Source organism: Leptonychotes weddellii, chromosome 6 (assembly GCF_054177405.1).
Source record: "Leptonychotes weddellii isolate Sample4059 chromosome 6, ASM5417740v2, whole genome shotgun sequence".
Taxonomy (NCBI): Eukaryota; Metazoa; Chordata; class Mammalia; order Carnivora; family Phocidae; genus Leptonychotes; species Leptonychotes weddellii.
The window spans coordinates 50,037,830-50,063,416 of NC_138374.1; the positions used below are offsets into that span (position 1 = coordinate 50,037,830).

General features: G+C 47.2%; 1 protein-coding gene across 3 annotated transcripts in view; it reads right to left on the reverse strand.

The window, feature by feature from the left end:
* Nucleotides 1-976: 976 nt before the first annotated feature.
* The window catches only part of SGPL1 (sphingosine-1-phosphate lyase 1), a 57,110-nt gene continuing 32,499 nt past the window's right edge, over nucleotides 977-25,587 (reverse strand). For 2 of the 3 annotated variants that reach the window (XM_081824103.1, XM_081824102.1), the window contains 11 exons: nucleotides 25,287-25,446; nucleotides 22,113-22,189; nucleotides 20,106-20,234; nucleotides 12,038-12,126; nucleotides 10,338-10,443; nucleotides 8,842-8,940; nucleotides 7,834-7,983; nucleotides 6,381-6,619; nucleotides 5,104-5,250; nucleotides 4,024-4,144; nucleotides 977-3,518 (listed from right to left, as the gene is read on the reverse strand). In XM_081824103.1, the coding sequence (XP_081680229.1) occupies nucleotides 3,378-3,518; nucleotides 4,024-4,144; nucleotides 5,104-5,250; nucleotides 6,381-6,619; nucleotides 7,834-7,983; nucleotides 8,842-8,940; nucleotides 10,338-10,443; nucleotides 12,038-12,126; nucleotides 20,106-20,234; nucleotides 22,113-22,189; nucleotides 25,287-25,446 (1,458 nt within the window). In that variant the 3' untranslated portion in view covers nucleotides 977-3,377. The remainder of the gene's footprint in view (nucleotides 3,519-4,023; nucleotides 4,145-5,103; nucleotides 5,251-6,380; nucleotides 6,620-7,833; nucleotides 7,984-8,841; nucleotides 8,941-10,337; nucleotides 10,444-12,037; nucleotides 12,127-20,105; nucleotides 20,235-22,112; nucleotides 22,190-25,286; nucleotides 25,447-25,587) is intronic. The other variant, XM_006747401.3, reaches the window with a different exon arrangement.

Consider the following 25,587-nt stretch of genomic DNA (forward strand, 5'->3'; position numbering starts at 1 on the left):
GGACAAAGACATAAGTGATACTTTTTCAGAAACAAATGTTTATTCTACAATTTGTGCAAATAACTGACGTCACAGGGGAAGATGTTAAGGACAGATTATGAAAAAGAAAGCCCAAGAAAACGGATGGCAATTAGGACTCCAACTTGAGAAAAGGCTCGCAAACGCTGACTTCTGCTGACCCAGGCTGTAGTTGGTGGCTGTCAAGTCAGGCCTGTCATTACCTCTCCACTGCCGCGTCTGGCTGCAGGTGGCTCGCTGCTACCAAGAACCCTCAGAGAAGGCAAAGGGGTTCACCGCGGTTACGTAGCAGGTGCAAGCATCCAAACACCAATTCTTGGATGGAGGGGGCCAGGCCTCCTAACCAAGCATATCCTGGCCTCATCCTCTAGGGTTAACCCCAAAGCAAGTAGGTGCTCAGGAAACCAAGTCATTTAGCAGAAAACCAGCAAAGACGGCATTCCTTGGCTTGAGTCTGGCAAAGTCCAAACGGGTTGAAAAGCTGGGTTACCTGAGTGACAGACTCCAGGCCCTTTGGAAGGACTTCTCACTTCTTACTTGTAATGGAATAAGATGCCCAGCGGTTATATGTGCAGAGATATTCTAAGGGGTTCCATCCACTCCCAAACCACTGAAGCTGGCTGGAGCCCACCCTGGAGGGCTCAATCCATCATTAACGTATAGGCAGAAATAGATAGTGAAGAGGACAGAAAACACAAGCTGGGCCCGGGCCCTGGGGAACTAAAGACCTGAGTTCCAGCCTCCTTAAAGCAGACATGACCAGCACTCCTGGGGAAGCCTCCCGTGGAGGTGCTCTCGCCCACAGACAGCTAGCGCCCTGAATCTCCGTGACCACACACAACGCTTTCACCACAAGGGGGCGATCTCCCACCGGCCGCCAGTTCTCCAGCGGCCACCACCCCACCCGGGATCTCCGGCCACCCCTACAGAAGCAAATGAATGCAACCAGCCACGTCGGTTAAGATTTCGGTCATTTAATTACTGAGTTGCTTTTTAAGATATTATTGCTGCAATTAGGAAGGGAGCACTGAGCTGGGAAGAAAGAGGTTAAATACAGAAAAGATTTAAAAGAGGCAAGTACCATTTTCCAAGTATAAAACCGGTAATATTAAAAGTGACATGGCAGGAGGGTCACGCAGCTGTTTACTCCGTGTAGAAACCAGACGCTACAGTTTCTGCAGAGGCCCATGTGACATCTGTTAGCAACATGACACCTGAAGACATTGTGCCCGCCTCTGCCAGACTAGGTGTTCCTAGGCGCGCAGGTACGCATAGACTGGAAAGCCCACAAGTGTCAGGCAAACTAAGGCTCGTGCTATGAAGTGGCTACAGGAGGTCCCTTTGAAAAACACCACTGCCCCCAGGGCAGCAGAGGAAGGGCCCGCAGACGCTGGGAGCAACAGCACGCTCTGTCAGGCACAGGCTTCTCCATTTTCGCAGCTGACAAACCACAGTGGTGCCGACGGGGTGGTTCGGGTCCCGGGTCTTCCTCCAGCACCACGAACGTGCCGGAGACCCAGGAGCCCCGGCGCACAGCTCCGGCCGCAGCAACTCTCTCGGGAGGTGCCCCCAGTTCAGCGACTGGAAGGAACTCGGCTCCCGTGTCCAAAGGATCTTAGCGTCTCCCTCTAACATGCTCGCGTGCACGTGCACACACACACACACACACACACACACACACACACTCCAGCCCTGCAATGACACGGCCAGCTTGTCACAGTTATCGTGGAGGAAGTACAGTGCCAGAGGCCACTTCAGACAAACGTGCCACGGAGCCCGGGGGAGAGTCTGGTGGTCCTGGCTCTCCCGGCCGGCATTCCCAGTGAGGGAGGCCAGAGGACAGCAGCCTGAAGAGGCTGAATGGTTCAGGAGTCCCTGAGAAGGGGATTGGAACAGAGGCTATTTTCTCCTGACTTATCCTAAAGTCCTCCCCCACCCAAATAAAAGCTCAAAGACTGACCCACTTCCCTGAGGGCCTGGGTCAGGAGTAGTCCTCCACCGCTCTCTGCTGAGGAAAAAAGGCACGGTATGTCGTCTTCAGAGGAAGACAGTGGCTCCACCTAGATCAGGGCCCTGTGCAAGGGTGAGGAGGGTGGGGAGTGGGCACAGGGTTTGGTCCTGTCCCTGCACCACCCTGAGCAACTAGTCTTAGGAAGGAATCCCAGGCCCCAAGCCCCAGCTGACAGTTGCCATCATGCTTTCCTAGTCCAAAGTTAGCCGGGCCCGAGAAGTGTCCAGTACCTGAGGCTAAACTGCCATAGTACCTTTGGGAGCTGAACAGACGGAAAGAGGCAGGAGGGACACACGAACGGGGAGAAGTTTCCTTGCCTTGGAGGCTCTCTCACGTGCTCCATGCACCCACCTAGGGTAAGTCAAGGCAACTTGTGAAGGTGCTCTGAGCTGTTCCTTCAAGCAAACATATTCTCAGACGAGATGGCTTACAGCAGTGGGTGAGGGGAGGACCACCACCAACTCTGGGGACATGTATTCCAATGTGACCCTCAGAGAACTTGAGAAAAGGCTCTGGTTTCCGATCCTCAGCAGCCCAGGAGAGGGTTCGGCTGTGCTCCCAACGCTGCCGATGCAGACAGGAAGCACCAGGGCCAGAAAGGCCTAGGCTCTCTGGAGACCACGTTCTCTTCCTAATCCAGGGGAACAACAACAAACCAATGGGAGCACGAGTTCAAACACAAATCTCCAAAGATGGTGGCCACCAAGTATCAAGTGGGGACAGCAGAGGGCCACTCCACAGCCTGCCTTGATAGACTGAGCAGATACGCTCAGCCATTCTAATCCCAAAAAAGAGGAACAACGGCCTGTCCATCTGTGTCCTGGAAAAAGAAACTGAGCTGCACTACGTGACTCTGCGAGACAACTCACCTACTCAAAGAGGAGGCTGAGAAGGCGTCGTGCTTAGAGGGTACCTAACTCCCACCCGGGGAAACATCTTCCGATCTGCCTCACCAATCTGCCTGAGAGAACGAAGAAAACCTTCTTTATCAGAGAAATCACCCCCAGGCTCCGTAAGGACTCGGGACCGGTCAGAGCTGCCACACAATGATTAAGTGAAGTTGAAAGCTAGAAGGTTAGAGAAGGAAATGGCTAAAACAATCCCTAGGGTAACATTTGAGAACAAGGGCAAAATAATTAGGTAATGAACTCCTTCAGGGTCTCCACATTAAAGACCACAGAAGGATGACAAGAGGAGGAACAAGAATCCTGAGGATCAAGCCGTCTCGTGGTCTGTCTCGTCGTGCTCCATGGAGCAAGACCAGATGCTGAAACTGTGCGTGGCCTGTTCCACTCCCCGAGAACCCTCTGAAGGCCAGGAGCCCCTCGGGGCCACAGAGGGTCCAGGCTCAGCGGGGTTTTGGAGAACCATTCATCTGGCTGCTCTGAGTTACAGTGTCAGTGCTGAAAAGGCTGTCCAAGAAGACTGAGGACAATTCTGCGACCAGGTTCCTGTCGACGGTCGTCTGGGCCATGCCGTAGATCGCACCCTACAAATCCAGTCAGAGAGCATTACTGGCAATGAGGCGTATGGGGGTGGAGATGAAGCTGCGGCTCCAATCCCGCCCATCCCCCCGCCCCCGCCTTCCATGTCCGCTCCCCTCCCCGGCTGCATGCCCACACCAGACAGCTCTTCACAGGTACTTGCCGGTCTGCCTTTCAGCCCAAAGGAACTGGCCTATGGGATTTGCCATAGAAAATTCCAGAGAAAACAGGCTTATTGTCTTTCCTATGTCAACATTTTCTGTTCAAAGGGACAGGACCACCACGTGCCTTTGTATGACACATTCAAATTTACAAGGTGCTTTATATACAGCACACCTCACTTGACACCAAAGAGCCTGCGAACGGGTGAGGCAGAGGTCCTCAGCTCCAAGGAATAAGGTCTGTGGAGACGGGACAGAGGCAGGACCAGACTCGAGGTCACCTGGTTCTTCCAAACCCCCCACAACACCTGAACTTCCACAAGAAGAAAAAAATCCCAAGTGTCCCTACCATTCCTGTGGTCTTTGCTTTAGGATTCTTCATGATTTGAGTGACAGACTCCCGGATGTCCTTTAGGAACTGCACGGCTATTCGCTTCCGGGTGTGTACTAGCGTGATGCAGAAATGAATACTGTGGGAGAAGAGAGAGACAGGCAGAGATGAACCTTGGGGAAAGAAAACAAAGTTCTAAAATAAAGCAGCCCCATGTCACATACTGGAATTTACCGCTCGCTTCTTCACGTTATTTGTGACAAGTGTTCCCAGTCCTGGGAATCGGGGCTCTCAAATACATGGCTGTCAAGCATGGGCCGGCATGTGGCTTTCATGCCTCCGCGTGAGCAACATCCTGACAGAAGGGAGTACGGCTGCCTGTTCTGTCCCACTCCTCCCCTCAAAAACTGTCAAATCCTATGCCTTCAGTCATGGGACCACCAAGGGGATGCTCTCCTTGTAGACAATAAACCCTCATGGGCACAGGGCCCCAGGGGTCTTGAAGGACTTCAAGGCACAGAAGAAACTCTCACGCCCCCTAGAGGGAGACTGAGGTACAGAGGGATCGTGCAGAGGAAGAAGCTGAGTCCAGGTGGGACTGGCAAGAGCACCAGGAAGTGAAAGGATTGGGGTGCACGGAGGGCACCGGGGGGACCTCTGCCGTCGGGGTGTGGTGTTTATTTACAGACATCGTGGGAGATGAGATGACAGAAGCATATGACAGGACAGGGCAGCGGGCCTGAATGATGAGAGGCCCTGTGGAGGGTTCTGAGCTAAGTATGACTCAGGTCACAAGTCCGTCGGCAAGAGCAATCTGATGGCGGTGTGCGAGATGGGACGGGGAGTACGCAGCCCAGGAAGTGGGTAGGGGCAGCGGTGGAGGGGCTCGTGACCGACCACTGGTCTCCAGAGTTGTAAAGCTCATCGTCTCGTCCTTGATACTGAGTAATGCCAGGTGGCGAGACAAAATCGCACGGATACTCTGTCGGCCCTGGAGCGCTGGCCTCACTGTCAGTCTCTAGGCTTCGGGTCACCCTGCTACCCGAGTTGTTGCGAAGTCACAGAGCGCAGTGAGGGCAGGAGGCTCCTCGGGCTTACCTGGGTGGGAACTGCAGCTGGTTCAGGTTCCAGCCCTTGGCAGTCATCAGGTTAAACAGTCGGTAGATGTCAAAATCTCGGGAGCCCAGAGCAATGACTGACAACTGGGGATTCCCAAAAACAAAGATGCCTTTGATATTTTCCAGTCTTAAAACAAACAAAGAAGAGAATAGAAAGGAAATTTCAGCCACATATACTCCTCGGGCCATCATCTCTTTCATCATGCAAACGTCTCCCCTGTAACACAATCTAATCTTTTAGGGCTTCAACTCGCTCACCTTCTAAAATCAGGCAGCAAGACTGAGATCAGTGGTTCCCAAACATTACAAATACTCAAACGCCCAAACCCCACTGAGCTCCAATGAGAGAACCACTGGCTCCTACCCTGTATGCCCAGCTCCCAAATTGTGATGTGCCCCAGGGGCATCTGAGGCATAAAGATGCACTTAAAAAAAATCCTGGCAAAATAACCCCTCCATCTCTTCAATTTAAAAAGTCATATATGTAATCCCTAAAGCAAGAAATGGTAGAACAGTTCACAACAGATGGGTCTATCGGCTGGGTATATGCAGGCTTTTTTCGAATGAGACATGCCTACTGGCCGAAAGCTTTCACTCACCCTCCGGATTCTGAAAAAGCCTCCCCAGTGTGGATGAGCCACAGAGACAGGCAGGGGGCACATGAATAGGTGGGTCAGACAAACGTGCAGCCTCGTTCTAGCCTCATCTCACCCTCGGTCTCCCCCCTCCCCTCCCCCGTTCCCTCTGCCTCATCTCCGACACTGTTCCACCAGCGACTCCCCGAGTGTGAGCCCTAGACCCGCAGCTTCAGTATCTACTGGGAGCTTCCCAGAAACGCAAGTCCTCAGACTCCCACTCCAGATGGACGGAATGAGAATCCTGGGAGTGGGGCCCAGCAACCTGTGTCGTGACAGGTCCTCCCGATGATTAAGATGCGTGCTCAAGTGTGAGAACCGCAGTCTAAAGCATGACACTGCACAGTGTATGGGCACTTGGTAAGAGCTGCCAGTCGTGAAGACACGCTTTGAGACACGATGGCCCACAGGTGAAGCCTGGGTCTGACCCTCCAAGTCCCAGCAGAGCCAGGGAGCTTCTCCTCCCAGGCCGGCGCCACACTCCTAAGCTGCTGTCCTAAGCCCCTGGTCGCTAGGGGATGCGGGATGGGCTGGGAGCTATGGGTGCTGGCCAGGCAGATGCCTCGGGCCTATGAGCAGACAAAGCAAGAGACGAGGCGGATCCCCAATCCTCCACACATACTCTGACTTGAGGAAGCGAGTGGTTTTGATGATCTGTTTCGTGGCCTCAACATAGCCGCTCTCACCGAAGTGCATCAGGGCAGCCCAACAGGCCGCGCTGATGCCTCCGGGCCGGGAGCCCGCGATGGTCGGCGAGGCGTAGATGCCGCCCTGCCAGTCTGTCGCCACGAAGAACTGATGGCTCCTGTACTTCTTCTCACTGTAGAGCAGCACGGAGGAGCCTTTGGGCGCGTAGCCGTACTGAGGGGAGAAGCGCACAGGTGAGCGCCCGCAAGCTCCTCGCGCACACGTCTCCTCCACGTGCCCGTTTCCCACCGCGTCCCACTCGCACCAACAACCCACACTCAGAGCGTTACGGGTGGAGGGCGCTGCGGGGACGGGGCTGAAATGCCCTCTGGGAGGGCCGAGGCGTCTGGGGCCCCCTCACCCAGCACGTGGCTTCTCTATGTAAACAGCACCCCAGGGTGGTGCGGCACGGTGGAAGCAAAGATAAATTTCCACTGGCAACCGGGGAAAAGGGTAGAAGTCACGTCACCTGGAGCAACTGAAATCACGAGCTGACTCCCTTCCCATCTCTTTTATACTTCCTTTTTAAAGAACATCACAGTGTTCAGCATCTAGAAGCTACTGAATCCAGCCTAAAAACAACCTGCGTACTTGGTTTCCTTACAGAAATGTGCCCTCCTAGTGAACTCCCGCTGCCGCGAACATGGAGCCAGCCTCACTCCCTGACCCACACCGGGAGAGATGGTAAGGAGGAGGGCACGGGGGTCGCCTGGGTGCAAGGCGAAACCAAATCAGATCCCGACGGAAGATTCGCGGGCATCCCGTAAGAGTCTGAAAAACAGGTCTCCACTATGCTTGAGATGAAAACAAGCTCTGCGAGTGTCTTCAGCACAGAGCACACATTCCTGAGGCTGCTGCTTCTCCCACATCTGCATATAGCTGCAAAGCCATCCCGGCCACCAGGGGTGGTGGCATCCGAACATTCCTGACCACGCAGTTCTGCCCTCTCTCTAAAGGACTCTTCCCTTAGCTGGCGCCTGTCACATGGGGCAGCAGCCCCCGTGGCGTGAGAGCTCAGCACCAGCATACCTCCTCCTCCCAGGAATCCCACTATCAACTTCATCGCTACCCTCCACCCCAGAGAATCTCAGAGCTTCAGGGAACATTTTTCTAGGGGCCCCTGTCCTGGCACATCCCAGCTACATACAGTCAGTGGATGCAGAAATTTTCTGAGCCACATGCCACAAATAGGTCCCTTTGCACGATTACGTGTCACCTCTGGCACCATACTTTGTCACCTGAACCAGCTACGTGGGTAAGAGCAAAGAGCCAGATTTAATTTTACATTCTGGGCGGAAGTTAATGCTTTAACCAATTTATTTTGTTGATAGTAGTCGAAATAATCAGGTGCCTCCTTTGATTAACATTTGGTCCCTTCCCTGTCTCACCTTGTGGGTATCAGCTGAAATGCTGGTCACACCTTTCACCCGGAAATCAAATGGTTGCTCCAGTGGGTATCCTGCTTTCTCCATAAAGACGATGAGGAAGCCCCCCAGACAAGCATCTACATGAAGAGGTATTTTGTATTTGACAGCCAGCTAGTTCCAAAAAACAAAGACCACAAGAGAATTTCATTTATAGCCATATAACAAAAACTCTGCAAGACACAGGTGGAAAGGTGTGCTGCAACCACAAGGCCACTCTATAATGCATCTTTCAGGCTTTAAAAAACTGGCTAGTTTTCACATTCCTAATAAAGCTCATCTTTCTTTTTTTTTTTTTTTTAAAGATTTTATTTATTTATTTGAGAGAGAGAATGAGATAGAGAGAACATGAGAGGGGGGAGGGTCAGAGGGAGAAGCAGACTCCCTGCTGAACAGGGAGCCCGATGCGGGACTCGATCCCGGGACTCCAGGATCATGACCTGAGCCGAAGGCAGTCGCTTAACCAACTGCGCCACCCAGGCGCCCCTAAAGCTCATCTTTCAAATGTATTTAGGCTTCAAAATAATTCCTCTGAAATGTGGTATTTTATATTTAAATACGCAGGGCCTCAACCTGACTATAAAATCAAGCAGGAAACGAGCAGCCCTCTGATGCAGGGGGAGAGTCCTGCTTTATTTAGTAATGCAGGGTGGGGAGGAGGGGGCGCTAGGCGGGTGGCGCTGTTGGATGCCACCCTCTGGTAGGCAGGCTCCTACATGCAGCTCATTTCCCTGGCTGAATCCAAATGCCAGTACTCTTTCAGAATACCCAGTTTCCACAAAGTCTTCTTCCCACAGCAGAAGCCAGTAACTTTCTGAGGCTCCAAACAGAGCCGCAGGGCTTCCTAAGGGGCTCAGGAAATTTGTGCACAAATCTAAACTCAGACTTGCTTCTCCTTGCCAAGTACTGCACCATTAGGTTCTATTTTCAAATCTCAACTTAAGTGCCTGGCAGCCCATTTCTCCCGCGTACCTTGGCCACTTCAGGGACAGGATCGATGATACCATGAGGAAACTGGGGGGTAGAACAGACGAGCATGGCCGTGTTTCTGGAGATGGCTCTCCTCATTGCCTAGGGGTTTAAAGGTGAAAGGAAAATGAGAAGCCACGTCAGAATGCCAAGAGCACTCCGGGCCCCCAGCTCAGGGTCTGCGCTCCTCTAGCCCACCTCCTCTGTCTCTCCAACCCAGGAGAAGACAGCCCCCCGCCACGGCGGCAGCACAGACTCGGCCAGAGGGCTCCAGCCGGGGGGACAGTCTGCGGCCACAACACGGCAAATCACTGTGGGAGGAAAAACGGCATCGGGCCAAGAGGCAGATGAGCCTGTGCGAGTCCCAGCCCCACTCACGAGTGTGGAAACCTGGGGCAAACGATTTAACTCCATCCGGACTGTTTCCTCACCCGTGCACTGCAAAAGGACTGACAGTTTCTCCAGCCTCCCTGGGCTGTCACAAGGCTCAGATGCAATTCTTACAGCATCCCGACGCTGGAGAGTTCTCCACACAGGCACGGCATAAAAATAACGACTAAAGGACTACTACTGGGTCTTCAAAAAAGAGAGCCTGCCATTTGTGACAGCATGGATGAACCTGGAGGACACTCTGCTGAGTGCTGTAAGCCAGGGCCAGAGACACAAATGCTGCATGACCTCACATACACGGCACCCACGACAGTCACACTCAGAAGCAGAGAGTAGAGTGGCGGTTGCCAGGGGCCGGAGGATGAGGGGCACCAAGTTTCGGTGACACCTGACAGGAAGGTCTGGACCGCTCGCGGACGGCCGTGTGACCATGCAGAACAATACCGCACCGTGTGCCTGAAATCAGCCAGCGGTCCAGAGAGTAGCCCTATGTATTCTAACCCAGAAAAAAGGAAAATGACAGAAGATGATAACTATTTGAGGGGACGGAATACACTCAGTAGTGTGACTGTGGTGATTCGTCTGCGTATTCGTCTATCGCTGTGTACAAGTGTCATCAGAATATCAAGCTGGGACCACAGATATGTACAATTTTTTTTGTCAACTGTCAGTCAGTGTATCAATAAAGACGGCAGGCAGCAACAACGCTAGTGCTAAGAAACTGGGTAGTTTAGTTCTGAAAAGATACAGTTACTGTTATATTGGCAAGGATATGGATGTGGGCTCATGAAAACCACAGGGCGAGTCCTGGGGCAAGTCAGTCTGTGCTCTTTTTACAGAGAGGAGAAAGCCACGTTGCTGCAGCAAAACCCAGGTCAGCGAAGTCTCAAGTCAGGGGCTGGATCATCTCTGCTATCAGAGCTCATGAACTTATGAAAACCCTGAGCCGCACTCCATCACCACGGCCGGTGGCAGCTCGGCAGCTCCGGCGCCTAGAGCCCAAGGCCTTTGGAGCCTCTCTGCATGCGATGCTGGAAAACACCAGTCAGTCAGGTGCATCCCTGCTCCTCACGGTCCATGGCACGAAATGGCCCTTCAGGGGAACTCACCCGAACATCCACCTCCATCATTTTGTTCAGCGGAACCCGTATAATCTTCATCCCAAAATAATTGGCTGCTTTGTCAAATGCAGCATGGGCACTTTGGGGGGCCACACTAAATGACAGAGAAGAGAGTAATGAAATTCCAATAAAAGCAGGGCTCAAGAGAGAGCCTAGTTAGCAGCTCATCTACGTCACCAGGAGTAAACGTCTAAATATTTTTCCTCACGTTTTTACAAGTGTTTATATTGTTTTACTTTTCTTTTTAAGCAGAAAGAAAAAGAGGTCAACTGATTTTCTATAGAAATCTTCTCCCTCTGGTTTAGGAAATCCAAAGCATAAAGCAGGGCTGACAGGCAGGAGACGAGGGACTGGGAATTTGGATCAGATTGGCATCAGGCAGAGCCTTCTCATGTTGGCCATCCAAAGCCAGGGAGCCGTTGGTGGGGGTACGCTGACATGACACATGGCCAAGCAGGAACCTAAGTCTGCTTGTATCAGGGTCAGTGGTTCCTTCCAGCTCTGAAAGCCCACAAGCCTGTGAGAAACTATAATTCCCATTGTTCCTACATACTTAGAAGCAGCACTTCAAACAGTACTGAAATGGGGGCGCCTGGCTGGCTCGGTTCAGTCAGTAGAGCCTGTGACTCTTGATCTTGGTGTTATGAGTGCAAGGCCCACGCTGGGCATAGAGCTTACTTAAAAAAACAAAAAAAAGACAAATAGCACTGAAAAGGAGACTAAGTCATGGTTAAGTATTTGCTTTCAGACTTCGCTCAATTACTGCACTCTCAAAATCAATGTGTTCCCTTTAAGGAAGGAAAGACTATTACTGAGTACGAAGCACTAAGATTCATGTATGGAGAAAGATGGCAGCCTGATTTATTCTCTTAGGCTGCACAGCATGAGATCACATGCAACCCTTAGTCACTGATACTTGTGGGAAAACAGTAACCCAGAGGATGTAGTATAAACACTCTGGGCAAAGAGAGGGTCTAGAAAAAAAAAATGCAGCCAAATATCAAAGTTATGTCTATGGGGTGGCATTATGGATAAATCTCAAAAAGATTTTAAAAATTTCTCCTCCCAGGGGCGCCTGGGTGGCTTAGTCATTAGGCGTCTGCCTTCGGCTCAGGTCATGATTCCAGGGTGCCCTGCTCCGTGGGAAACCTACTTCTCCCTCTCCCACTCCCCCTGCTTGTGTTCCCTCTCTCACGGTCTCTCTGTCAAATGAATAAATAAAATCTTTAAAAAAAATTTTTTTTTCTCCTCCCAGAAAACAGCCCTCAGGCTGAAATTTTCTTAGGAAGCACTTTGAGGCAGCCTATTATATTTAAGTAACTTTCCCTGAATTTAAGGGATTATTAGAGAGTTTTCCTTAGGCTCCAGATTATTTATAATAAATATCACAAAATTCGAAGATGTAGTCCTGTTCAACCTGTCACTTTTAGGAAAAGGATCTCATTCTTGCTTTCAGTATATACCACGTATAAACTTGGGGGTTGGGAAAGGGAATGACCTTTAAAATTAACTGGCTCATCCACTTAGGATTCTGTGGAATGTGAAGGGATAAGGGTCCAGGGCGCAGGACAGGAAGAATGAGGACTGAACTGCCAGAGGAAGAGGGAAGAGAAGTAGAAAACAGATGGTCAGGTTGTTTCCAACCGCAGTACTCCACACAGATAAATCCAAAAGAAACACATACATACATTTCTGGAGTTTTGATCCCATTCTCAAAGGCCAGGTCCCGGTAAGCCTTGCAGGCCATCAGTATGCTTTCTGTTCCCCCCGAGGTCACCTGTAATAAAGAAGCGATGTGATCCATGCAGTGCAGTGAGGCCCGCTGTCAGCATGCACGGCCCACCTTATCTCGGTGGTGCCTGACGCAGCAGCAGGTAACGTCTGCGAGGCACTCGGCAGAGCACACGTGGCCATGTCTTCCGGATGGAAATGGGGCTTCATCGGCTAAGCGCATTCTTGGTTCAGAAGAGTAAAAACTACCAAATAAGAAGGCGCAGAATCTCTACACCGTATGGAAAAACGCACCACCTGCCCAGACGTCACCAGCGGGCCGCCCGTTCACACTTCTGCTGCTGGTCCAGTTGCAGAGAGGACAGAGCATTTTACACTGCTCAAGAGCATCAGGACCACAGACTTGGATTTAAGTTTCCAATGCCCGCTGCAGAATGAACTGCAGTCATAAGTCTAGTAAACTATGCGATACCTCAGCAGATCAAGAAGTTTAGACATTCCAAAGTGAACTGTGGTTTTGACAAGTTTGAAAAAGAAAAGCAGAGGCCTCTACTTACAAGTTGGTTATCTCACTTATCTGAAATCAAAACAAAGATCGTAGCGTTTTTAAACGAAGTAAAATGTTTTCCTGAAGCTAGGCCTAGCCCTCCTCGGTTATAGGTGAACGTCTTTTTTTTTCTTAAGATTTTATTTATTCATTTGACAGAGAGCACAAGTAGGCAGAGAGGCAGGCAGAGGGAGAGGGAGAAGCAGGCTCTCCACCGAGCAGGGAGCCAGACGTGGGGCTCGATCCCAGGACCCCGGGATCATGACCCGAGCCAAAGGCAGCCGCTTAACGGACTGAGCCACCCAGGCACCCCTAGGGGAACTTCTTTATCAGAGTTGAAACCTAAATACTCAAAGGTCATGTCACGCATCCAATTTCCCTCACGAGACTATAAACTCATGACGGTGGGGACCAATCCGTTCATGACAATATTCCAAGCGCCCAGCCTGAAGGCTGACACTTAACAGAACCTCAACTAACATTTCTCAAAGCCTGATCTGACTCTCAGTAAACCATGACCAACATGGGCACATCATACCCATTAGGCTATCTTTTGATGACATCTAAGAATGAATCATTTCAGGTGCGTCTGGGTGGCTCAGTTGGTTAAGCATCCAACTCTTGATTTCAGCTCAGGTCATGATCTCAGGGTTTTAAGATCAAGCCCCACATCAGGCTCTGAGCTCAGTGGAAGTCCGCTTGAGATTCTCTCTCGCCCTCTGCCCCTCTCCCCCACCTCTTTCTCTCTGAAATGAATAAATAAATTTTAAAAGAACAAAAAAAGAATCATTTCAAAACAAACCAAAAAAGCCACAGCACTGAGCTACGTGGTTATTTTCTTAGATTTCTCATCTCCAAAGATTCCTAGAAGCTTAGATAACTTTTTCATTGTACAGGTGAGAAAACTGAGCCCCTAAGAAGACTAAAATAATTCACCCAATGCCATCCATTAGTATCAGCTGATAAAAAGTAAAACTTTGCAGCAGCAACTTCTTGCTAGACACATCTCCAAAGGCAAGGGAAGCAAGGGCAAAAATGAACTGTTGGGACTTCATCAAGATAAACAGCTTTTGCACAGCAAAGAAATGGTCAGTAAAACCAAAAGGCAACCAACAGAATGGGAGAAGATATTTGTAAATGACATACCAGATAAAGGGCTAGTACCCAAAATCTATAAAGAACTTATCAAACTCAACACCCAAAGAACAAATAATCCAATCAAGAAATGAGCAGACGACATGAACAGCCATTTCTCCAAAGACAACATCCAAATGACCAACAGACACATGAAAAAATGCTCAACATCACTTGGCATCAGGGAAATACAAATCAAAACCACAATGAGATACCACCTCACACGGGTTACAATGGCTAAAATTAACTAGTCAGGAAACGACAGATGTTGGCGAGGATGAGGAAAAAGGAAAAAACCCTCCTACACTGTTGGTGGGAATGCAAGCTGGTGCGGCCACTCTGGAAAACAGTATGGACATTCCTCAAAAAGTTGAAAATAGAGCTACCCTATGATCCAACAATTGCACTACTGGGTATTTACCCCAAAGATACAAATGTAGTGATCCAAAGGGGCACCTGAACCCCAATGTTTATAGCAGCAATGTCCACAATAGCCAAACTATGGAAAGAGCCCAGATATCCATCAACAGATAAATGGATAAAGAAGATGTGGTATATATAAATACAATGGAATATTACGCAGCCATCAAAAATTGAAATCTTGCCATATGCAACGACATAGATGGAACTAGAGGGTATTATGCTAAGCAAAATAAGTCAATCAGAGAAAGACAATTATCATATGATCTCATTAATATGTGCAATTTAATAAACAAGGCAGAGGATCATAGGGGAAGAGAGGAAAAAATGAAACAAGATGAAACCAGAGAGGGAGACAAACCATAAGAGACTCTTTTTTTTAAAGATTTTTTATTTATTTATTTGACAGAGAGAGACACAGCAAGAGAGGGAACACAAGCAGGGGGAGTGGGAGAGGGAGAAGCAGGCTCCCCATGGAGCAGGGAGCCCGATGCTGGGCTCAATCCCAGGACCCCGGGATCATGACCTGAGCCGAAGGCAGACGCTTAACGACTGAGCCATCCAGGCGCCCCCCATAAGAGACCCTTAATCATCCGAAACAAACTGAGGGTTGTTGGAGGGGAGGGTGGTGGGGGGATGGGGTAACTGGGTGATGGACATTGGGGAGATTATGTGTCGTAATGAGCACTGGGTACTATAGAAGACAGATGAACCACAGACCTGTACCCCTGAAACAAATAATACATTGTATGTTAATTAACTGAATTTAAACTAAAAAAGAGAAAAGAGAAAAAAAAGGAAAACTTTCTACGTTTGTGCATTTGGTGGAGTTAACATGAAATGGAATGAGAGAGAGGGATTTCTGGAATTTCCTGTAATACCCACGTAGAGGACAAAAACACCATTGGCTACAAAACCCCAGTGGTCAGGAGTTACATGGAAGATTAGCTGAGAGAAGTTAGTCATACTGTGATTCAGGAAGTCTTCAAGAAACACGTGCCCATCACCCACGAAGTAATGCGCTGACTTGGGCACAGGACGCCTGCCTGTTTGTAGCCTCTGCACTTTTCTGCCAAAGATGAAAACGCTTATAGTGGAGGTCAGCTCTGCGAATCAGCGGCTCGCCCTGTGGTCTAGCACAAAACCTCAGACTGTCACATGAGGAGCCAAACAAGCTGTGAAGCAAGTCAGGAAAGGACCAGCAACGTCCAAGTCTCCAGTGTGTCAGCCTCTTACTAAGGTCCAGTAATGACCTACACAAACGGATTTCCAAACCCCTAGTCACCCAGCACACATGCTCTATTTTTAGTCCAATAACTTATCAAATCAACATCATTATTTGTTGGGCAAACAGCAGTGTACTTTTGACTGTAAAAGCAGGAATACCTAAATTCTACTTCTAATTTTTATTTCTGATCCCCAAATTCTGTGTCTAAACATGCTACTAACCTCCCACTTCCTTCTACCCTCTGCGCCCAAAGAAAAATGGAATTGTGAAATCAGAAGATGAAAGCTTCAATAACTACTTGTAATGTTAGCTTCTTCCGACATTTATAAAAACTCTCGCTGTAATATATGAGAAGTATGTCAGAGAATAAGAGGAGAACACGGCCTGCTGCGAGAATTTTCTTTCAGACCCAAAGGCCTTTGCACAAGCCAAGACTGTTCCCCAGGGCAACAGAAGTTCTTTCAGTATATGAAATCACTTCTTATCCATTCTAACTGAGGCAAATGAAGTTAGTAACAGGAACAATAGTTTAGACTGAAGAACAAAGAACGAGAAGAGCTTAAGACCTTGGCTGGGAATATGCTACAGACTGCCCAGCTATGCAGCTCTGTCTTCTCATTTCCAACCTCTGAACTCCGAACTTTTTTCACCAAAAGCAGCTCATCAAGAGAGAGAGAGATGGAGAGAGACAGAGACTGAGAAGAGTAAGAGAAACAGAGAAACTCAAATTACCCCAGAGGTCATCACTAGTTCTCTTGTAAAAGTCTTAAGTATTAGAAAAGACTAGGGATCTCAGACTCCATCCTTCTCCCGATCCCCGACACTGTAGCAATGCAAAAATACCTCTGGGGTTAGACTTCGGCATTCAGATGAAACACTGAACCTACCTCACAGCTACTTTCTCTCCCCTGGTACCTAAAAGAAGGAAGAAACACAATTGCAGAAAGCTGCAATAACAACCATCAAACAAGGAAACAGAGAGAATCCAATGCAATAAACTTCAAATACTGGCAATGAAAAAAAGAGACAAGTTACTAAAGCACAGAGAAAAGCAAAACACAGTCCCTAATCCCTCCTCCAAGTCCTGAAAATTGTCCAGCGAGCCAGCAAAATCCTGAGGATTCTCATTAATACCCGCCAAATCTTCAGAGAAGCAAATGGAGGGGGGCTCCTTATCTTCCACTCAGTGAGTGGTAGACATGGCAGAGAGGGAGAAACAGGAAAATGGGGAGAGAGAACATTGGGACCGACCCCTCAAAGTCAAGGCTTCAGGGATCCAGGATGGGTTAAAGAAATAATCAAAGCCCAGAGGGTCTTACTGTCTTCCAACTAGGCAGAGTAAACTCTAATAGGTAACTTTTAACAAATCTCAGAAGAAGAGACCCAGATATCCTAATACAGGTGGAACCAAGAGGCCCTCAAGCAAATGCTCCCAGATAAGAAATCAGCCAGCATGCGTCAAAACAAAATAGAATGTTCTGATGAGCATGAGCCACAGTGAAAAAAAATGGCACGGTAACTACGCAAACACACAGAAAGAAAAAAAGCAGCATGCATAATAAAAGCCTAACTCAAAAGGTAACAGTCTAAGGGGGACTGTCATCACTAGAGGACAACATGACAAGAACACGAATTGAAGAAAACAAGAGCTGAAAGACTGGACACCAAAACAAGAGAATGAGACTGCAGACCTAAAACACAGAGTACCAAATGACCCTGATAAAGGATTAGTAAGGACACGAGGGACAGAATAAACACGGCCGAGAATAAAGATCAGGACTTAGAGGAAAGGTTTAAGGCAAGTTTAGTGAACCCAGATTTAAAAAAAACAGAGACTGAAAGATCACTGCCTCTCCACACCTGTGTCCCTCTGGCCAGACACAGATAACCAAAAGGTGTTCGGAGAAGAAACATGGGCATGGTCGCCAATCTGTGAAACCGTATTCTCTAAGACTAGCTGAGTAGCCTTGGAAGAAAGTGGGGAAGAGCAGATCCAGAGGGAGAGAAGCTGTAAAGTGTACAAAGTTCACATGGAGAAAAAACAACAACAATCATGGAACTCCTATTTCTGGCAATATAGATTAGACAGCTTGGGCAGCCCACCCTCCCCTGGGAAACAACTAAAAATGCCTCGTAAAACATTGAAATTTATTTTACATCCACCACTGAGCTTATATAACATAAAGGAATATACTAATATACTGAACCCAAACAGAGCAAAACCAAGAATCCTAGCAGATAAGTGAGTGCCAAAGCTGGTTTCAACTTTGACGGTTGCTGCCGGTCCCAGAGACCACCAACCCCCACCGTGACAAATGAACAGGAGGTAAACTGAGGGCCTGCCTAAGGTAAAGAGTCTAATAGGAGACAGCTGGAGAACCTGGGACTTACACCCACATCTCAGGGGACCAAGAAATTAAACCCCACTGGTGCAGCAGAAGACAGCAAGAAAAATGGCTTTCTCAACCATGACCTGATGCTCTGGTAAAGAAAAATAAGGATCTCTCAAGAATGGCTCACAAGACAGCTTTGACGTGGGTCTGCAGTGTGAACTCATGCGCCCTCTGTAGGATGAGACTCAGATGGGTTCCCGTGTGACAGCACCTCCCAGCAAGGCCCCGGCAACTGGCAGAAGTCATTACATAGCTTCCCTGCAAGAACTTCACTTCAATCTAGGCCTCACAGAGAAGTTCCCAGGAAGACACACACACACACAAAAAAGTCACAAATACAAGGATACAAGCCAATATGAATGAAACCAGCAGAAACAGATAGGTAAGGCTCACGAGTAACAGCATTATCAGACACAGAATATAACATAACTATGGGCAATATATTTAAGTAAACAAAACATAAGCCAAGGAAAGGAACGCTAAAGAACCACCATGCAGGGGCGCCTGGCTGGCTCAGTCGGCAGAGCATGCAACGCTCGACCTCTGGGTCTTGAGTTTGAGCCCCACTTTAGGCGTAACACTTACTTAAATAATAATAATAATAAACAAACAACTTGAGCAAAAACCTAAAAAAAAAAAAAAGAACCACCTGGCAGATTAAGACAAAATTCTCAAAAATGAAGACTATAGTAAATGAAGTTAAAAAAAAAAAAAGCCAATGGGGGCCGCCTGGGTAGCTCAGTTGGTTAAGCAACTGCCTTTGGCTCAGGTCATGATCCCATGGTCCTGGGTTGAGCCCCGCATCGGGCTCCCTGCTCGACAGGGGGCCTGTTTCTCCTTCTCCCTCTGCCGCTCTCCTGCTCTCTGTCTGCCAAATAAATAAAATAAATAAATAAATAAAATCTTAAAAAAAAAAAAAACCCAATGGAGGAACTCAAGTGCAGGAGAGACACGGCTGAAGAGGGAACCCATGAAACCCCTCTACTCATCTCCCGGCTCCAACAATGAGCACCTCACAGCCCGTCTTTCCTCCACCTGCACACACCCCGGCTGCCACTGCTGCTGAGAACACCAGCTGTTTTCACAGCTAATTACATACCAACCAGATGCGTGGTAGCCCTTCCCATTCCAGCCCTCAGGTCTCTCAACCTCTCTGTGCTATCTCTCTGGATGTTATTCCGGTTATTTTTGTATAAGTCTTGTTCTATAAATTGGACTTCGGAGCCATGTAAATATTTTACATCATTCTAAATGAAACAGGGCTCTTTGGACAAATGGCTGAGTTGGGGTCTGGAATGCATAAGGTAAACCTGCAATATTTCATCAAATAAAAATTATTTTGTCAAAAAAAAAAAGGAAAGAAAGGAAGCTTTCAAAGACCACTCGAGTCATACAAAAGAACCCAGAGGCCAAAATTAAGAGGCTTCCACTGGTCAAATGGGCTAATGTGAGCATTAATCAGAGTAGCAGCTGCAGTGGGTTGAAGCACATGGAGTAGTCTGTAATTTTCCACCCCACTGTTGACTGACATTTGAATTACTTCCAGTTTTCAATACCACGGACAATGCTGCTATGAATATCCATCTATCCTGATACACACGTGCCAGTTTTTCTAGGGTATACCCGGAGTAGTGAAATTTCAGGGTCATGAGATACCTGTTTCTTCAACTTACCTAGATGAGGCCAAATTATTTTGGGGCTGCTTAACTGATGGTCTCTTAAAAGTTCACAGAGTCTATAGCACAGGAGAATACCTACGTACTATAAGTATACTGGATGGATCAAAGAGGGAGGGGGAGAAAGAAAGCAGCAGACACAGCAGATGTGCAAAATATTTAGTTACTGAATGCAGGGTTTCGTCTATTCTAGCAACTTCATGTTTAAAATGTTTTAAAATACATGGGGCGCCTGAGTGGCTCAGATGGTTAAGCGTCTGCCTTCAGCTCAGGTCGTGATCCCAGGGTCCTGGGATCGAGCCCCGCATCCAGCTCCCTGCTCAGTGGGGAGCCTGCTTCTCCCTCTGCCTCTGCCTCTCTCTCTCTCTCTGATTCTCATGAATAAATAAATAAAACATTTAAAAAAAGTGTAAAAAAAATGTTTTAAAATACAAAACGGAGGAAAAAAATATCTTAAAAAATATACAATAAAATGTTGATGCTCTAAAAATTCCAAAAGTTAACACTTTTACATTGCTGTTAATCTGGATCTTCCTACCAATAATCACATATTACTTGTGTAACAAAATGTTTTCAAGAAACTCTTCTATTTTAAGCGAAACACATAGGCCACCTGCATCTACTTACACATCCACAGGAATCTGGCCCCCCACTGAACAGGGAACAAGCTATCCTCACAATCTCCGCCTCGATCTTTCGCAGTCCCGGGAAGATGTCTGGATGCAGTGGGTTACTCCATGCAAAATCTCCATAAGCCTGCAAAGAAATGCACGCAGATATGAAGTAGAACGAATAAATACACTGTATGGGACAAAGAATCATGCACTAGACAGAAGTTTCTAGGTACCAGGCACAACACTAGAAACTGGAAAAATGGTAAGATATGTGTTCCCCTCTAAAAAAGATCAAAATACAGTGGAAGAGAGAGACATGCAAATAAATTATTTTACAGTGTGGTGAGAGAGGAAGTATAAATGTGGTTAAAAAGCACATACTAAAACAACAAACAGACCCAGTTTGCAATCTTAGCTTTGCCTATTACTTCTCGCTGTGTAATCTTAGGTCAAAAAACCTCTCTGAGGTTCAGTGTCCTCATGTGCTCAAGGGGATAATCATGGTACCTACCTGATAGGGTTCTAGCGCTAAGTAAATAACATAAGGCATGCCAAGTCCTTAGGAGAGCATCCGGCACAAAGGAGCTATTGTTCTGAGTGTGATACCAGAAGTATGCAAGTGATGGAAGGAGCCCTAAGGAGGGAATAACAAACAGCCCGACAGGTCTGATGTCTGTACAGGCAGAACCCTGAGAGATCAATAGGAATTCGACATTTAGAACAGGTGGAATGAAGGAGGGGAGGAAAACATGGTAAGAGTGAGGTACATTCAGTGAAGAGGAAAGATGGAAGTTCATGTTTACATGGGTGGCTGAAAAACACAGGTGGGAGCCGGCTCACCACAGGGCTTGCATTTTCTTTTCTTTTTTTTTTTAAGATTTTATTTATTTATTTATTTATTTATTTATTTATTTATTTATTTATTTATTTGAGAGAGAGAGAGAGAGAGAAACAGCATGAGAGGGGAGAGGGTCAGAGGGAGAAGAAGGCTCCCTGTTGAGCCAGGAGCCCGATGTGGGGCTTGATCCCAGGACCCCAGGATCATGACCTGAGCCAAAGGCAGTCGCTTAACCAACTGAGCCACCCAGGCGCCCATGGGCTTGCATTTTCTGCTACGTAAGCAGCTTGGGTTTTATCCCGTAGATAGTGGGAAGCCACTGAAAGATTTTTAACCCAGCGAAGTAAGATCAGAGCATTATGTCAAGATATAGCTAAGTCAAACCTGTAGTATTTAGTAAGGTAGGAGCAGTTTCTTAGTTATCATAATCAAACACAAAGACTTTAGGGATTGTTAAGTCCAGTGCCAATTTTATTTTTTTTTTTAAAGATTTTATTTATTTATTTGAGAGAGAGAGTGAGAGAGAGAAAGAGCACAAGAGGGGGGAGCGGGAGAGGGAGAAGCAGACTCCCTGCTGAGCAGGGAGCCCAATGTGGGACTCAATCCCGGGACTCCAGGATCATGACCTGAGCCGAAGGCAGTCGCTTAACCGACTGAGCCACCCAGGCGCCCCAGTCCAGTGCCAATTTTATATGACAAAGTGGGGTTTAGGAAATAAATCTCATTAGCTATAGGCAACTCTAAAGTCAACAAAAAATGAGAATTATTTCAATTATAAGTGAACCTACTGCTCATTCTCAGATCCTTTGATCTGAGACTCGGGTGGTACAGGAAATGATGAGCAAGTGTCTATTCCTCCTCTCTTCTCATCAAAGTATGTCTTGTCATTAATAACTTCAAATGATGGGGGACTGACTACCTTCCCTAGTAATCTGCCTTCCACACGGGGCACCTATAAAGCCTGGAAATATAAGTAATATCGTACTTTTTTATGGACTGAAGACATCTCGGACAATATTATCTATATTCACCTATATGTGGGTAAAGAGAAACTTATTTTTAACAATAAACTTTCGTTAAGTAATTTTTTTTTTTCTTTTTTAATTGCAAAAGTAAGGAGAAAAACTGAGGTGGTATGAAGGGCACAGACCACACACACTGCCTTGGGGTGCTGGCATTCACCTTCACCAGGAGCTGGGTGAGCTCTTCCGCTCCGCTGTACACTGCTCCGGAGGCTTTCCCCTCCTGCCAGAAGACGTCTGAGGAGAAAGTTAAGACCACTGGGTCAGTAAGCAGGAACTTGCCCAAAATACGAAGCAACACCTCTGGGTACAAAAGAAAAAAAAACTTTGAGTGGAAACCCAGAGATGATCTTATATTAAATCAAGAAAAAGAATTCCAATAAATACCTATCACAGCAAAATAAAGAAGAAAGATCTTCCATTACTATCAACAGCGGTGTGAAAAAGATATTAACAGAAGCCAGGTATAATCTAGTCCAATAATGATGCTGTCATCATCCCCAACGGCCTTCTACCAGTAGAAAATTGTTCCTTGATCTATACTCATTTCCTGGTCTCTGAATGGCTAACGACTTTTTTCGCCCCTTCCTGTCCAGTCAAAGGAAGTGTGAGAACTGTCATGAGCAGAGTTGGCAGGGAAGAGCACGGCAAAGTGTGGAATTTCAGTACACTACTGTCAGAGTTGGAGCCAGGGAACTGAATCCCTGACCAGACAAACCACGATGACAGACTGTCAGCACCCTGGTTTCAAGGGCGTCCCTCCATGAGCCCGAAACCTACCCACAATTCCACTTTCTGTCTGAGGTGCTTCTCCCAAGACAGTCTACGTTGTATCAACGAATCTGCTGACGTGGGTATCTCAGATACAACATGGCTGTGCCCTACTGAGAGTGCGCAGTGACAAGCCACTCCAGAGACACACTAACTGAAAACTGTCGCCGCAGGCTCTACAAAGCCATTATCTTCAGCTCCAACAAGAGAGCAGAAGATTGAGTAGCAAACATCCAGACAGACCCCTCATCTCAGGCAATCTGCCAAGCTCTGGCTTGATTCCAGGAGGACTTTCCCTCTTTCCTTACAGGACACTGGACTATACCATGCATGTCTTCAGACCAGAGGCCACCAGCCTTTCAAAAATAGACTACATGGTTTCATTTCCTGTTATTTTACTGGTGCTATTGACAATGACTTGGAAAGGAAGGGAAGGCAATATGGCGGCAGAAACGTGCCTTCACGATCATAGAAATCTTTAACATCCAGGTCTCAGAGGGCTGATCCCTGCTTTACATCATCTATAAATCCTGGACTGCAGCTAATTTTGTACCATCCAATGTCAAAATCTCAACACACGTCAATTAGAAATTTTTAAGTGTATTTGTTGAAATGCAATGTGGTATCCTGGACTGGAGCCTAGAACAGAAAAAAGGACATTAGTGGAAAAACTGGTGAAATAGAAATAGAATTTGCAGTTTAGTCAACTACTGTTTCGACAAATGCATCATAGTCACTTTAGATGTTAACATCAGGAGAAGCCAGGTAAGGGGTGTATGGGAAATCTCTGTATATATGAATTTGCAAATTCTCTACAAATCTTAAATTATGGGCGCCTGGGTGGCTCAGTTGTTAAGCGTCTGCCTTCAGCTCAGGTCATGATCCCAGGGTCCTGGGATCGAGTCCCACATCGGGCTCCCTGCTCTGCGGGAAGCCTGCTTCTCCTTCTCCCACTCCCCCTGCCTGTGTTCCTGTTCTCGCTGTCTCTCTCTGTCATATAAATAAATAAAATCTTTAAAAAAAAAAAAAAAGAGTAAACAAATCTTAAATTATGACAAACTAAAAAGCCTATTTTCGAAAAGTATTTGCAATATGGTCTAATTTGTAATAAACCTGTGTTTGTGTTAACAGCCAACATTTATGGGGCGCCCGGGTGGCTTAGCCAGTTAAGCATCTGCCTTCGGCTCAGGTCATGATCCCAGGGTCTTGGGATCGAGCCCCACATCGAGCTCCCTGCTCAGTGGGGAGCCTGCTTCTCCCTCTCCCCTCTGCTAGTGCTCTATCTCTACTATCTCTCTCTCAAATAAATAAATAAAATTTAATTTAAAAAAAACAGCCAACACTTATTGAGCCCTTACTATATGCCAGGTATTATACATTCATATGTACAATCTTATTTAATCTCTGTAATCATCTTTTCTTTATTTTTTTTATTTTTTATTTTTTTAAAGATTTTATTTATTTATTTGACAGAGAGACACAGTGAGAGAGGGAACACAAGCAAGGGGAGTGGGAGAGGGAGAAGCAGGCTTCCTGCTGAGCAGGGAGTCTGATGTGGGGCTCTATCCCCCATGACGTAAGCCAAAGGCAGACACTTAACAACTGAGCCACCCAGGTGCCCCTGTAATCATCTTTTCTTTTTTTAAAGATTTTATTTATTTGAGAGAGAGAGAATGAGAGACAGAGAGCACGAGAGGGAAGAGGGTCAGAGGGAGAAGCAGACCCCCCGCTGAGCAGGGAGCCCGATGTGGGACTCGATCCCGGGACTCCAGGATCACGACCTGAGCCGAAGGCAGTCGCTTAACCAACTGAGCCACCCAGGCGCCCTGTAATCATCTTTTCAAGTAAGTTGTATTATCCCCATCGTAGAAAGACAGAGACCAAGACATAGCTTAAGTAATTCACCCAAGGTCACACTTTAAGTGGCCCAACTAGCATGTGAATCCACGCTGATTCCATGGGCTACACTCTTTTTTAAAGATTTTTTTATTTTTTTATTTTTAAGTAATCTCCATACTCAACGTGGGGCTCAAATTCACAACCCTGAGATCAAGAGTCACGCACTCCTCTCAGCCAGGGCTACACTCTTAAACATTAAGCTATTTGGTATATTTATCCTTCCCTTATGTGCTCATGCATACATACATATCTGTATGTGTATGTATGTTTATTACACAAAAACACTACTAAGATTCTTACATATATATATCATGTGTTTATCTTGTGATGATGGGATTTTCTTTTGTGCCTTTGTGCAGATTTCACAAATTCTATAATGAATCTGTATTTCATTCTTATTACATATATTCTCTCCTTAAGAAACAAACTTATCTGTTTTATTCAGGCTTACAAAAGGAAATGGGACCAAGTTCCAGTTCCACTGTCTCAGATTTGTTTGCTTCATGGATGGAGGATGAATTTAAATATAATTTTTATGATAAGAAATTGAGCCTCTGAGACAGGATGGATATATAAGTTCCAGGGATGAAGCACTCGTAACCTATCGCGACAGTAAACAATGACCAAACCGGCCACGCTGGGAAAGCAAGCGGCTTGAGCGCGCCCGGAATCCTACCCATAGAGCTGTAGTCCTTGAGCTTCTCCAGAACTGCCGACGCGCTCAGGCCTTGAGAGGGCAAAGCTTTCACATAGTCTTTGTCCACTTTCAGGAACGACATGTTCTTGCTTATATCATCCTTGGTCTTGTTCACCTTCTCTTGGATCTCCGAAGGTAAGAAAGACAAGTTAACAAGGAGATGGAAAAGTACAGGCCAGGGAGCAGAAGAACCAGTTACTACTCCAAGTCAACAGTTCAGCGCTGGGCGCCACGCTAGTGCTACAGAACGGGGATGGTATTGTTTTTG